Raw genomic sequence first — 14,977 nt, forward strand, 5'->3', positions numbered from 1 at the left:
TGACCTTCTAAGCGACAACAAACTGCATTGATATAACTGGACCAAAACATGGAAGAGATGTTCTTACCTCAGACAAAGAAAATACACCAATAAAGACTGGAGGTAGGACATATCAGTGTCCTCTACTATGACTCAACTCATCAAGACACCACAGAAGACCAGAGGAACCTCATCTCGCCTTGTTGGGCACCTGGACTAAAGGACATCCAAGGTGGTCATATGACTCATACACTGTTTCTATCTTGAATGATGCTTTCTTTCCCTTCTTGTGGGGGAGTGGGAGCTTTGACCCCCCACTCCTCCCCTCCCCAAATCTCTTCCCTCAGGTGGCTCATGGTCCTGCTCCACTGTATAACGCGGGGCCATCCTCTCTATCGGTCCCTTACTTCCTTTTCTTCCCTCCAGTCTTCAGCCTCCTCACCCCTCTTTACTGTTGACTCTCAGAGTTTTCAGTCCTACGCATCCAAATTTAACTACAGTGAAACTTCTCCTAACGGACACCTCTCTTTAACGGACATTTTCAAATTCCCCAACTCTCCTCTATTGGTTTTAACGTGTTTTCAGCTTCTGTCTAGCAGACATTCTCTGTAACAGACACGGACAGGCAATCTGCACTGTTTCGTTTAGATTAGCACTTAATTTGATCTCCCCATAACGGACAGCGGGCGAGCTCACGGCCCTTTTTCTAGGAACGTTTCTTCTACGTATTGCCTCAATCATGTGTTTATTTTCTATTTCTGATTCTCTGAATTTTATCAAGGTTTACGTCGCGGTTCTAAACCCTTTTTCAAGAATTTTAAGGCACGTGTAAAACTTCTGATGAATTCGGTGTGTGCAGAGGAGGGGGGAGAATTTGGTCGGCCTTTCGTCTTTTGAGTTTCAGTTTTCAGTTTTGTTCAGTGTCGTGTGAAGTGCCCAATGTCTTTTCGTAAACATTTAACTTTAAAAGATAAAGTCGAAATCATTAATGCGTATGATCAGTAAAAAAATAGTGTTCACAATCTCGCTGCAAAATTCAAAATTGGGAAGACGCAGGTAAGCGACATCCTAAAGAAAAAAAATGAACTGCTCAAACAATTTTGGCAACACGTAAATGATCAGGTTCAAAAATTATTCCCGAAAACTGTTGGACTTCAAATTGGCAATGTTACGTATGAGTGGTTTTGTCGTGCACGTGCTAAAAAATTCCCATTAATGGGCCTATTATTAGGGAAAAGGCTTTGGAGGTTGCAAAATCTATGGGAGTAAATGAGTTCAAAGCTTCTGTGGGATGGCTAGCCAAGTTCAAAACGGGGCATAAAATTTCTCGGAAAACCGTAAGTGGTGAAGGTGGATCTGTTGATACTGGGGTTGTAACAGAGTGGCCCGTCAAATTGGAAGATTTATGTCGTGATTTTGAAGCTAAGGATATTTACAACTGTGATGAAACAGGGTTGTTTTTTAAAGCTCTTCCTGAAAAAACAATGAGTCTAAAAAAAACGAAAAGTGCCAGGGCAGAAAAATTTCTAAGGAACGCTTGACTGTACTATTGTGTACAAATATGCTGGGAGACTTTGAACAACCTCTTGTTATAGGAAAACCACAAAATCCTCATTGTTTCAAGGGCAGAAAGTTGAATCTTTTGAATGTTGACTGGAAGTCTAATAAAAAAAGCACGGATGACACGAGATATCATGAGCAAATGGATAAGTCACTTTAACAAAAACATGATTCGTCAAAACAGAAAAATTATTCTTTTCATGGATTTTGATTTTTTGATTTTGATTTGGATTTTATTGGCGCATTAGCAACTAAGGCTATAATGTGCCAAGACCAGGTAATATATAAAAATTTAACATCTCAGTGACCTAATTAATTAGGCCACCATGTCCCGATCTAATAACAAATATATAAAAAAGATAAATCAATAAAAGAAATAATAATAACATATAAATTTTAAATACAATTAAAAACCTTTATTGCTTTCAAAAAGCTAAAAATAGCAGACACATTGTCATTGTCAGATAAAATCTGACTGAGTGTATACGGCTCAGTCAGATGGTTAAAAGCGGTAAAACGGATATTGCTAAAATCTGGACAGTCAACTAAAATGTGTCTAATAGATAAAATTGAGCCCACAGGACTCACACATAGGAGGGTCATCAGCCCTCAGCAAAAAAGAATGAGTCAAATGACTATGTCCTATGCGGGTCCGGGCAAGAACAACTTCCTGCTTACGATTCCTGCGCAGACTGCCACGGTTCAATTACAGGCTTTATAAGATATAATTTATTCGCAGTCTGTCTATTCCACGTATCCTGCCATTGGGAGTGTATCTTTTCGTGTATTATTTGCCTATACAGACTACAGGCAAATAATATTGGGAATTGCAGATTGCGGTGTCAGCCAAATCATTTCCTCTAATCCCAATGTGGCTGGGAATCCAGCAGAAGCGGATATCATATTCACGTTCACGGAGGAAATGAATCTTCTGCTGAATGCTAGACAGAACTGGATGAGAATTACATCTCACGGTTATTAAAGCCTGTAACACACTGAGAGAATCGGAATATAAAATGAACCATTGGTATTGGCATTCACTAATGTGATCCAAGGCTAACTCTATAGCATGCAGCTCTGCAGTAAATATACTGCATTCAGAGGGAATCTGCTCCGATGTAGTACTGTCTGTAAAGACAGCAGCAGATCCCACATGTGATTCCGACTTCGAGCCGTCTGTGTGTAAACTGGCGCGAAGTCAGAATGTTCAGCTCAGTGTGCTGAATAAAGCTGCAGGTAGACAGACGATGGGGTGTCCGACTTTCCTCAATTGCTAAGGGACAAGTCACATGCCGGGACATGAGCATGCCAGGGTGGAAGGGGTTGCTTTGGTGTTTGGGCAACCTTGTCTACCTTGATATTAAGTTCTTTGAGTAGCTCTTGGAGACGAATACCAAAAGGTCTGTTGGCAGTCTTAAGGGGGTGTTACAAATTTTCCCATTGTGGCTCAAAAAAGGATGGCCACGTAGGATGGTCTGGCAAGGATTTCAGTTTTAAAGCGTAGTTTAGAGACAACTGCTTACGTCGAAGCGATAACGGCGGTTCGTTTACTTCAACGTATAAGCCGTGGACTGGATATGCTCCAATAGCAGTACGGAGAGCCAGATGATGGACAGGATCCAGCCAACGAAGTACACTGTCTCTGGCCGAATTGTATACCAGGGACCCGTAATCTAGTCTGGATCGTACAAGTGCATGGTAGATGCGTAGTAGGGTGCATCGATCCGCACCCCAAGATGTAGAGGAAAGAAAGCGCAGAATATTCAGCCCTCTTGGGCACTTTGTGCGCAGTTGACGGATGTGATCCAGAAAGGTCAACTTTTTATCAAATACGAGTCCCAAAAATTTTGTGTCCGCCACTACTGGAATGGCATTTTGTCCGAGCCTTAGTTCAGGATGAAGATTACGCTTACAACAAAAGTGTACGCAAATGGTCTTCTCTGGCGAGAACCTGAAGCCATTAGCAAGTGCCCAGGAATTCAGATTATCAATGGCTTTCTGCAGTTGTCTTTCAATAACCCTCATGTTGCACGACTGACAAAAAATGCTAAAGTCATCAACATAGAGGGCACTGTTTACGGTTGGAGGAAGTTGCTCTGTGATGGAATTTACTTTGATGGTGAAAAGCATGACACTGTGGTACTCCCTCCTCTTGGCTAAAGGAACGAGAGAGTGAGGATCCCACACGAACTTGGAAAGATCGATTGGCTAAAAAGTTTTTAATAAAAATGGGGAGTTGCCCCATTTTTATTAAGACCAAGGCTATGCAGATCTTTTAAGATGGCAAATCTCCAAGTTGTGTCATACGTTTTCTCCATGTCAAAGAACACTGACACCAAGTGTTTGCGTTTTAGGAAAGCATCCCGGATGGATGTTTCCAGTCTAATAGGATGGTCCAAAGTGGACCGGTTCCTTCGGAAGCCGCACTGGATGTTGGAGAGAAAGTCATTTGATTCTAAGTACCATATTAAACGAGAATTAACCATTCTCTCCAGGATTTTGCACAGACAGCTAGTCAGAGCAATAGGACGATAATTGGTAGTGACTTTTGGATCCTTTCCTGGCTTAGCAAAGGCAAGAACGATTGCCTTGCGCCAGGAATCCGGAAACTGCCCTTCAATAAAGATTCTGTTATATAGAAAGAGCATATAATCCATAGATTTTAGTGAAAGATGTTTAATCATTTCATAATGGATGCCATCTGGTCCAACAGCACTTGCTTTAGAAAGAGTGAGGGCTCTTTTCAGTTCCTGCATAGTGAATGCCCCGTTGTAGGGATAGACGCTCAGACTTAAAATTAAGTGCCTGTTTTTCGAGTTTATGTTTAAGGACCAGGAACTCTGGGGAATACGAAGATGTTGCAGAGATGTTAAAAAATGTTTCCCCAAGAGAATTGGCTATTGCAGTTGGATCTGCAATAGTGCATCCATTATAATCTAGGATTGAAGAAGGGTGGGATGTATATTTTCACTTCATTTTCCGGATTTTATCCCAGACTACCTTAGAGTTGGTAGACTGGTTAATGGATGATGTAAAACGGATCCACGATTCCTTTTGACTCTGACGGCGGATATAGCGTGCTTTGGCTCATAAGCGTTTAAAGGCTATAAGGTTGGTCGTGGTAGGATATCGGCGGAATATCCCCCACGCTTTGTTTTGAGCCTTTTTTGCTGCTGTGCATTGTGAATTCCACCAAGGTTTGGAAAATGGTGGAAACCGGGCTGATGTTTTTGGAACAGCATTCGCAGCTGCTTGGACGATAATTTCTCTGATGTACGTTACTGCATCATTGATAGGCTCCTGACTGACAGTGCTGAGATCAAAATTTGCCTGATGCTGGAAGGCAGACCAGTCAGCCTCATCAATCTTCCACCGTGGTAACCTGGAGGGAAGACATGGTCTCCCACTGTGTAACAAGATTATCACAGGGAAGTGATCACTTCCGTATGGATTCTCCTCCACTTCCCAAGTGAGTGAAGGGAGTAGAGAAGGGGAGCAGATAGAGAGATCAATGGCAGAAAAAGTATGGGTAGGCATGTGGAAGAAGATGTTTGTTCCAATATTTAGAAGGGAAAGGTCATTGTCATTTAGCATACGCTCTATGACTCGTCCTCTTCCATTGATGTTAGCACTACCCCACAGGGTTATTGTTGTTGCTATTTTAGTTTTTAGGAGCATTAGCAACTAAGGCCATATTGCTCCGAGATATGCAGTAGTCATTCCCTGACCTTTCCGCATCCTCCGTATTTGGTGGTGACGGGCTCGAACCCCGGTCTAATCAAGAAGCGTGTGCTATGCACTGCTGCTCCTTCCCACCTGGCTACGGAGGCGCCACCCCACAGGGTGTTATGTCCATTAAAATCCCCAAGAAGTAAGAAATGGGGAGGCAACTGCGTTACCAGATCATCAAGGTCTTCCTGGGAGATGTCAGTCCCAGATGGCAAATAAATAGAGCACACAGTTAATAAAAATCCCACTGAAAGGCGAATTGCAACAGCCTCTATGCTGGTTGTAACTAGCAAGGGTTGAACTGGGGTCTGGTTGCCCACAAGGATAGCCACTCCTCCATGAGCAGGACCATCCGCAATTCTATCCTTTTGAAGAAATGTGATGTTATGCATGGTAGGATCATCATTTGCTTTTAGATAAGTCTCCTGCAAGCAAAAGCAAACTGGCTCCTGCTTTTGCAGGAGGGCCTTGATGTCATCGGTATTTCGCCGGAATCCACGACAATTCCATCGTAGGAATTTAGCCATTATTTTGACTTGGTGGGTCCATCAGGCGGCTTCCGAGGTGCTGAGGGCTTTATTTTGTCAGTCTTGGATTTATCTTTTTTGGGGAAGAAAGGACGCTGTCCAGTGTCCATTTCTTCCTCCGCAAAGAGTTCCAAGACTGATTCATCCGGTACCTCCTTGTTCTCTACATCCATTGTTTCTGGTATCACGGATGACTCTTCTGAAGTTTTTGGCTTTTCTTTACCACTTGGTTTTGGTAGTGGTGGAGCACTAGGAGGTACGGATATAGGAGTGGCAACTGATTGTGTTTTTTTGGTGGGCTTTTGTGAACTCAATAAATAGCGTGCAATCGGGGTAAATGACTCACTTGGTGGTATAGCCATCTCAGTTTGTGTCCTGATAGTGCACTTTGCAGAAACCTTCTGGGCATATGAAGGTTTCCCGCTATTTATTGGTTGGATACGTTTTCTGGCCTCTGGGTAGGAGATATTCAGCTCTGTTTTCAGTTTTTGTATTTCTTTTTCATCCTTCCACCGCTGGCATGCTCTAGAGTAGGCGGGGGTGCTCTCCTTGGCAATTGACACAGATCGGTTTTGGAGCTGAACATTCCTTGCTCTCGTGGTCTTTAACACCACATCGAGCACAGGCAGGGTTACCATGACAAGATGTTTGTGAGTGGCCGTATTTTTGGCATCTAAAACACCGCAGTGGGTTTGGGATATAAATCCTCACTGGGCAGTTTAGGTAGCCTGCCTTGATGGAACTTGGAGGCCGTGGGGTGTTAAATGTTAGGATGAGAACTCGGGTAGGGACGAGATTCCTATCCTTTCTCATTGATATTCTTTTGACAGCCGTCACTCCTTGTTCTTTCAATTCAGAGCAGATCTCTTCTTCAGAAACATGAAGAAGGTCCCACTCAGAAATTACGCCTCTTGAAGAGTTCAAAGTTTTGTGGGGGGGTTACGATGATAGGTATTCCCCCTATTGATGTGGTGTTCAGGATTTTTTCCGCCTGTTTAACATTTGTAGCTTCGACCAAAAGATCGCCAGAACGCAGTCTTTTTACAGATTTAGGTGAGCCTGCCAACCCCTCTAATCCTTTCTGGATGAAGAAGGGTGACATCTTTCCAATTGACTGCTCTCCGGTGGAATGGAGAATGAGGAAAAGCGGTGTCACTGATGGTGGTTGTGTTTCCTCAGTCCTGGCTCTTTTTGCAGAGGTGTTATCTGCATCATGATCTCGATTAGGTAGGGGCCTTGTTGGGGCCCCAGAAGAAATTGGATTTAAATTACTCATATGAGTAAAGAGAAAGTGTCTGATGCCTAAGTACCTCACCCACCACGGAGCCCTACGAGGGGACGCCCACTCGTGAACTAGCAGGTACTGCGTACACGAATGGGACGCCGAGTTCGCTTAGGAGCACCATACCCACATTACCAATAAGTCTTTATCCCGTCCCAGGACCATAGGGAGGTAGACTTATTGGAATGCAGTTGACCCTAGCAGTAAAAAACTACCCGCCGATTGATCCCAGTCGAGCCAGTCCGGGACCTCCCGTCTTTTCGAAGCAGGGGTCAAAGTGGTGTATTAAGGCTGGGCCCCTCAACCACCAGGATCCCCCTTTCCGAAATCCACGGGTCGCGGCGCACGGCTGCACACGCCAGATTCCAAAGATGTAACCCTGGAACCAAGGTACGGGCGTTAGATCCCAGTGATGCTAATCTGGGAAACCAGCAGCATCACTGGGAGGTCCCCTCACCACGTACAGGTGCCCACGTCGAGGGGTCTTTTCATGGATAATGCTGCATCTCACTCGCACATTGAATTGTATCATTCAAATCGTTTTTCTGCCACCAAACACATCTGTAGAGTGTCAGCCCTTGGATCAAGGGATAATAAAAAATTTTAAACTTCACTACAGAAAACTTGTTTTAAGACATCTCGTTGCAAGCATGAACGATGTAACATGTGCGAGTGACCTTGCAAAGAAACTCAGCATCCTAGATGTGACTCAATGAATTTCCTCTTCAGTAAACGCAATTAGAAAACAAACTGTCGTGAACTGTTTTGTAAAGTCTGGCTTCTCAAATGCAAAAATTGAAGTTGTGAACAGCAATGTGGAGCACCAAGAAGAACAAGAACTTCAACATCTATTGATAATGTACGATACTTCCGCTACAAGTGACCCTGGCTACAAAGATATAGACTCTAACCTCACTACAGAAGATGGTGCTCTAGATATCAATGACATTATCATCGATATTTTTCAAGAAGTTCCTCATGAGGATGAAGAAATGGAAGGAGGTCATTCTGTTGAAGAACATATTAACGACAAACCACCGATGAAAATAGAAGAAGCGCTCATACAAATCCATCGTTCAAAAATGTTTTTCGCCGCTGAAGAAGATACTGAAGGACTTTCGATGGTTTCTTCCCTCCAAACAAATGCTGAAAACAAAATTATCAGCTGGAAGAAGGTGCAGAAGAAAATAAGTGATTACTGTATGTATTTTTCTTAAGATAAAGTCATAATATGCATAGCACAATTGTATGTATATTATTTACAAAAATATTGTGCAAAATCTGTATCTAATTTAATTTAATTTTACATTAAACGTTTATTCTTTCTTTCTTTTTTTTTTTTCTCCCTCAGACTTCTTGTTAGCAGACACTTCTCTCTAACGGACACATTCTCGTTCCCCATGGCTGTTCGTTAAATAGAAGTTTCACTGTACATCAATTTCTTACCCAACCCATTTAGGTATATAGAAAATATCATTTCAGCGTATAGCCCTTCGCAAGCTTCTTTTAAATTATCCTAACAAACGCAAATGACTAACCGCAAGCTTTTTTTTTTTATAGGTCCTAGCCACTGAAATCCTAGGAAAGTAGGTGGCAGGACCCACCAGAGTACTATTTATTACAGGTAACACCCGGCTGGCCTCCCCGTGGCAAGGCATGGGGACATCAGTTCTCATTAGGGGCCTGTTGGCTAACAGGCTGAATAACAAAGGGCACAACAAAGAAAACAAAGGGCACAACATGCTACATACCACATGACCTATATACTTTTAAATCCCTGGCTTGTCCAATACAGTGTACATACGTGGAGAGATGGGAGAAATTCCAAGAGCCAATTGACCCAAATATACCTATACCAAGAAAGGAGTCCTCTTTCCAAAAAAGTTCTGCAAATTGCAGTGGCTGGAGACTAGGCACCTGTGAGGTGATCTGATGGAGATGTATAAGGCCTTGAATGGGTTGAGCATGCTGAATTCCGATGGGATTCTTCTGATTGCTCAGATTATGAACCTGAGGGGGCATAAATTCAAATTGAGGAAAGACAGTTGTAGAATGTGTAGAAATTTGCCTTTAGCCAGCAGGTGGTTAATTGCTGGAACAAGCTTCCATCTATTGTTGTGGAAGTTGATAGCTTAAATAAATTCAAGGAGGAACACTCTACAAACTTTTAGGAGGAATGGATGGGAGAAATTGTTTTTTTTTTTTTTTTTTTTTTTTTGGCTCATGCTACATAAGCATATATGCTTGCTTTCTTGCATCACATACCTCCAGTACCCCCAGGGGCTCACATCTGGTGAGTATGGGCTTGGCACACCCAGAGTCCTGAGCTGGATATCATCATTCTTCCCTTTCTTGGTGATTCCTTTCTACTCTCTCTCTCTCAGGGTAATAGGGAATTTTTTTTTTTTTTTTGGCCGGCGCAGCATAAGCCTCAGGCTTCCTTGCACCATACGGCTAATAATAATTATAATTAATTACTACAAAACAAAGGCTGGCACTCAGAAGACCATTGACCCAGATGAGTGGCTTGACTACATTGCCATTCATTGCTACCATTCATTGCCCACCAAATTCTGATAACACTACACTTCTTAGAAGCCTTAGAATAGAGACAGGAGTTATATTCACTCTGCATTTGATGTCCTCTATATACCCTAACCTCTACACCTCTTAAAAGGCTAGTTCAATTTCCACGGTGATGTTCTCTAGTTGCTAGAATCTCTCCTATCCAAGAGGACCTTCATGCTAAAGGGCGGAACAAATACCTTCATGCATCATAAAACTGCCAATGTGCCTCAAGGCAGAGTTCTCTTCACCACTATCTTGGTGTGCCATTTGTGGCCAACAAATGTAACTGGATCACATATGCTGATGATGTCAAGCTTCCGACAAGAATATTGGCAACCAACTCGCCAGCTGAAGCCACTCAACAAATCAACAGGAAACTACAGGACATAGCTGACTACCTCAACACATTCAACCTCCAAATCAATCCTCTGAAATTGGCACAAATCATCTTCTCACTAAAGGGCAGCCTGACAATGCTGGAGTCTGCATTCAATGGTTCCTCATCTCCAAGTGTTCAAATGCACAGAGATCTGGGAATAATTTTCAACTGTAAGAATATATGAGGTTAAATGTCATCATTCACCGATGACATTTAACCCCATACATTTGAGGCAGACTTCTCTACACTGAATCACCAAGCAACAGCTGCTCCATAACAATGACCCACGCCTGCTAAACAGATATACTGTATCAGATTTATACATCGTATTATCAAATCTGTACCTGAGAGTCCTACATGATTCAGAGATAAGGTAGCCTTTAGGCCACAGAAAAGGACCCTCCAGTGACAGAGGCACCATGCCTGGGGAACATCAGTAGTACAAGCAAAACAGTTTCACAGTAGCTATTACTTTGTCTATTTTCTGGCACTCTAGGGATTTTGATTGTAATTGCTAGTTTGGTAGTGTTATGACCAGTTTAGACCTGGTGTTTGAAGGCAGTCCATCTGAGCAACGAAAATTCTTCTGCAACCAGGCATTCATAGTGGAGGTACTAACCATATAAGGTGTAGACGATGTTAATTTTAATCCTTTGCATAACCAAATGTAGCATTTGATTATGCAAAGGATATCCACATGTAATAGGTGTTAATTTGCCTGCTATTTCAATTTTTACATTTGTGCTGTGATGAGATCTAGGTGATTATTAAATGTGAGCCTTCTGTCAAAAACAACTCCTAATTCAGAATGCTTCATTTCTGGAGATGGGTATGCCATCCAGTGACGGACAGATCACAGTTGGGTATCATCTCAGGAAGAAGACCACTGTGGTGGATTTGGCTGGGTTTATCTTTGTTCCATTGGTGAAAATATATTCTGATAGCTGGGTTACAGTTTTGGGATCACATTGTGATCAAACGATTATCAATAGCTTTATATTGTCAACACAGCTTTTGAAGTTTGGCCTTCCATGGAGGAATGGCAGCAGCATAGCAGGAAACAATAATCCCGCCGACACACTGCCTTCAGGTAACCTTGCTCTTCTAGGTCTGGATTATCTTTTTTGGACAAACTGCAGGTGCAGCATTCTTTTTGGTAATAGGAATGTTATGAATTTTATGCTGTTGCCCTTGACATCCAGATAGGTGATCTACAGTTGGAAGAGAATGAAGACCATATCAGTTGCTGTGTCAAAGTCGGAGAACTCAGAAACACATAAGAGCTTCAAATGCAGAAGGAACAGCAAGAGAAAATGAAATCATTTGAACAAACTAATGTTTCTGATAATATCAGAAAAAGAACTCCATTCCAGAATGAGATGTCTACACATCCAATGTAAGAAGAGAAGCAAATTCAGCCAGAAATTCTAATCCAGTAAAGTAAGTTAATGAAATAATTGAGATAAGTCCAAAATTATGAACAGCATGACTATGGTCCAATAACAAAGATACTTGTAACTTTTGGAACTAGGAAATTTTCTCAAAATTGGAATGGAGAGGAGAATCTATAGACTTTCTTCGTGAATGTCTAAATCAGTTTACAAAATTTCAGAATAAACATTAGTGCTATATTATTTGCTTCAATGGGTGCAAAAATTATCAATATACCTGCAGAGAATAATAAATGTTTTAAAGTTCATGGTCAGGTTTGTTACCAACCTCTCCTCTTTGACAGACGAGGTTTTGTGTCACTGGTGAGTAGAATTTATGCAATTGTACATGCTTGATAGCATGGCTGTTGATGTATGAAGTACCACGACACCCAGGAGCATGCCAAGGGTGTGCAGTACCTGTGTGAAAAAATTTATACGGTGCCCCATTAATTAAAAACATCAGAAAATAATATTCTAAAATTCAACAAATTTTACCTTTGGCCTTCTGGCACGTCGCACACATTGCACATGTGGACAGCATGCTCCTGAAGACACCCCTGGGATTTCGAGAAAATGAACCATACTGGCCACCTACATGTCAGGAATAGGTATAAAAAGCCGTTGTGTTCACGGTAGAAGTAAGCAAATCAACAAAAACAGATGGATCAAGGTGACGAATTTAGTGACTTTGAATTGGAGGAGGGGGCAGTCATCGTAGTGTGCCATAATAGCAATTAAACTGTCATGCCATTGCAGCAAAACTGCAACACCCTAGTTTAACAATGGCTGGCATTAACAAATGGAAATTCCTGGATGCTACATCTGTGAAACATTCATACAGACCAAGGAAATCAATGGAAAGACACCAGAATGCACTCAGAAGAGTCATATGAGAATCATGTCAGTCCTCATTAAATGCTATCAACCAGGAGTTATGAGGAGAAATAACTGTAGTACAAGAACAATACATAGGTGCATAGCACTGGACTTTACAGAAGAGTCAAGTCCTGTCGTAATCAGGCTGAATGTTGGAAAGCTGTGTTATCGAGTGATAAATCATGAACCAGAATAAGTCTACCAACCGGGATAAATGTATAATTAAGAACAAAGGCGGGCTGACACAATATGTAATATTATATCAACAAAACATTTTTTTGAAACATCTGGGTGTTTGTTTACTTCTGGCAAGGCTATATATATACATATAGCTTGCATACATTGTTAATACAGTGACACCATTACAGAAGGATGCATCTATCCAGTTGCTATATATAAAATTTCATAATTGTCCAAATAATACATCTGAATCATTGTAAATTGATCAATATAAATATTAAGATGCATTGAGGGCTTATGCCTCAGGGTGCAAGAGGATGACTACATACAAGTTAGTACAAATGCATCATATTAGTACACAGCTAAACTCTGAATTAGCAAATTTTGCAAAGGCGGCATCATTTAAGTTAACTCATATTGTGAATATGAGATATAACTTAATTCAACTTATGCACCATCAGGCATCTTTCATATTGTGGAGTTATACTTCATAACCGTTTCGCAATCATTACATCACTAGGGTGCCCACTCACCCACCGAAGAAAGGTCAAAGAGCCCTGAAATGGTGCCATCTGGGTGGTGGGTATCTGCTGAGAATAAGTAACAACAGTCTTCTCCTTTGGTGAAGTGTTACTTATTCGAAGTAGTGCAATATCATGGCAACTCGTGAAGGTATTCACAATATGAGATATAACTTAAATGATGCCACTGTTATGTTGTTGTTATTTGGTTTTTAGGAGCATTCGCAACTAAGGCCATATTGCTCAGGGGATATGCGGTGGTCATTCTCTGACCTTTCCACATCCTCCGTATTTGGAAATGATGCCGCCTTTGCAAAAATTTTCAAATTCAGAGTTTAGCTGTGTACTAATATGATGCATTTGCACTAACTTGTACGTAGTCCATATAAATATCTAACTATGCAGCTAAGTGTGTACCATGCAACCCTATACAATTTCAAATGTTAAGTCACTATTGACAAGGAGGTCAAAAATATGAAATACATATTGGTGCTACTACAGTATCCATCATCCATGTTATGTGTAGCAGATATTATGCAATACTTCCAGGATAACAAAAGGAACACATTGAACACTCACTGATATAAATCTAAAAATATACTAAAATGCAGCGATGACAATACAGAGCCAAGCCCTATGTTGTCAACAGCATCCTTCACTTATTTAGCCTCCATCTATGTATTTAAATTTAATAATATATATAAATACACACACATACTTTGAATTTATTGCTTTCTTCAATCATTCGTTTTTCAGCTTGTTCCAACTTTTTTTGCCAAGATCTATAATAGCAGAAAAATAAAAAATAAAATAAAATGGTACATGGAATTAGAAAAACTAAATCACTATTATAATCAATCTATATGAATCCATACATTGAAATGGCTTATAATATTACAGTACAACATATACAGGGTGTGGCAATTCAAAAGTTTGGCCTATAACACACTCCTACTGTCATTTTTTCTTTCCCAATGCTTATGTCACACCAACCTGACTCAACATTACAGTGTCCATCTATGTCAAGTGGATGCACTTCCTTAGATTTTGTGTTTCTTAACTAACAACATAACCACTCCTCACTTCCTATCCTGTCTATCTTTTCTGTACACATTGTACTCCCCAAATTCCAACACTGCATTCCATTATATCTGTGGGACACCATGTCTCTGATATCCCAACAATATCTGACTTTGATGTCTTGATCAGCACTTCAAATTCATCAAATTTATTTACTATACTCCTAGGATTGGTGTACATGAAGTATATATGCACCTATTCTTACACTTAGTTACTATTACACAGTCCATGTATTTACTTGCTCCTTAATAACTCCCACCATTCCTTGAAATCCCCCAGCACCCTGCTTTCCAGGCTGCTGCTCATTCTAATAGAATGAGGGCAAGAATCACTTTCAGCTCTGCCTGCGGATTTATCCCATCCCTGTAGAAGCAGTCTCTCCTGTTAACAAGCACAGACCATGCTGAAAAATATTCTATCCCCATGAGCCTTGCACAATCTCTCCAGGGCCAAATTGACCGACAAGGCTGTTATCATATATGTCCTCCTATCGTGCCTAGGCAGAATTGCTTTCAAATTTAACCCTAACTAGCAACTTTTTTTCAACATTGACCTGTACCTAAGTAAATCTGCAGATCTCCAACTCATGTCATTAGTGTCAACATGTACAATATAACCTTTTGTGCCCTTAAAAGATACTTTCTCTACAATGTCATCAACTTTTGCCCATGGCAGACACACCCTGGTCCTGTTTCACCTTTCCTTTTTTGCACAGTATATTACCCGTCTCCCTGACAATAACCAGCTCCTTTTGGACCAGCGCATTCTGCCTTGAAGATTGCAGCTGCATTGCCTGATGCACAAGAGTGAGCTCCAACACTGAGTTGGGCAGCTGGGAGCTTTATGGCAGTGGTCTCAAACTG

General features: G+C 41.3%; 1 protein-coding gene across 1 annotated transcript in view; it reads right to left on the reverse strand.

The window, feature by feature from the left end:
• The window catches only part of LOC150089583 (kinesin-like protein KIF14), a 221,881-nt gene that overhangs the window by 65,510 nt on the left and 141,394 nt on the right, over positions 1-14,977 (reverse strand). The window contains exon 6 of the mRNA XM_090390040.1: positions 13,753-13,816. Coding sequence (XP_090246166.1) covers positions 13,753-13,816 — 64 coding nt within the window. The remainder of the gene's footprint in view (positions 1-13,752; positions 13,817-14,977) is intronic.

Source organism: Mastigoproctus giganteus, chromosome 2 (genome assembly GCF_048544385.1).
Source record: "Mastigoproctus giganteus isolate SK-2022 chromosome 2, ASM4854438v1, whole genome shotgun sequence".
In the NCBI taxonomy this organism is placed as follows: Eukaryota; Metazoa; Arthropoda; class Arachnida; order Uropygi; family Thelyphonidae; genus Mastigoproctus; species Mastigoproctus giganteus.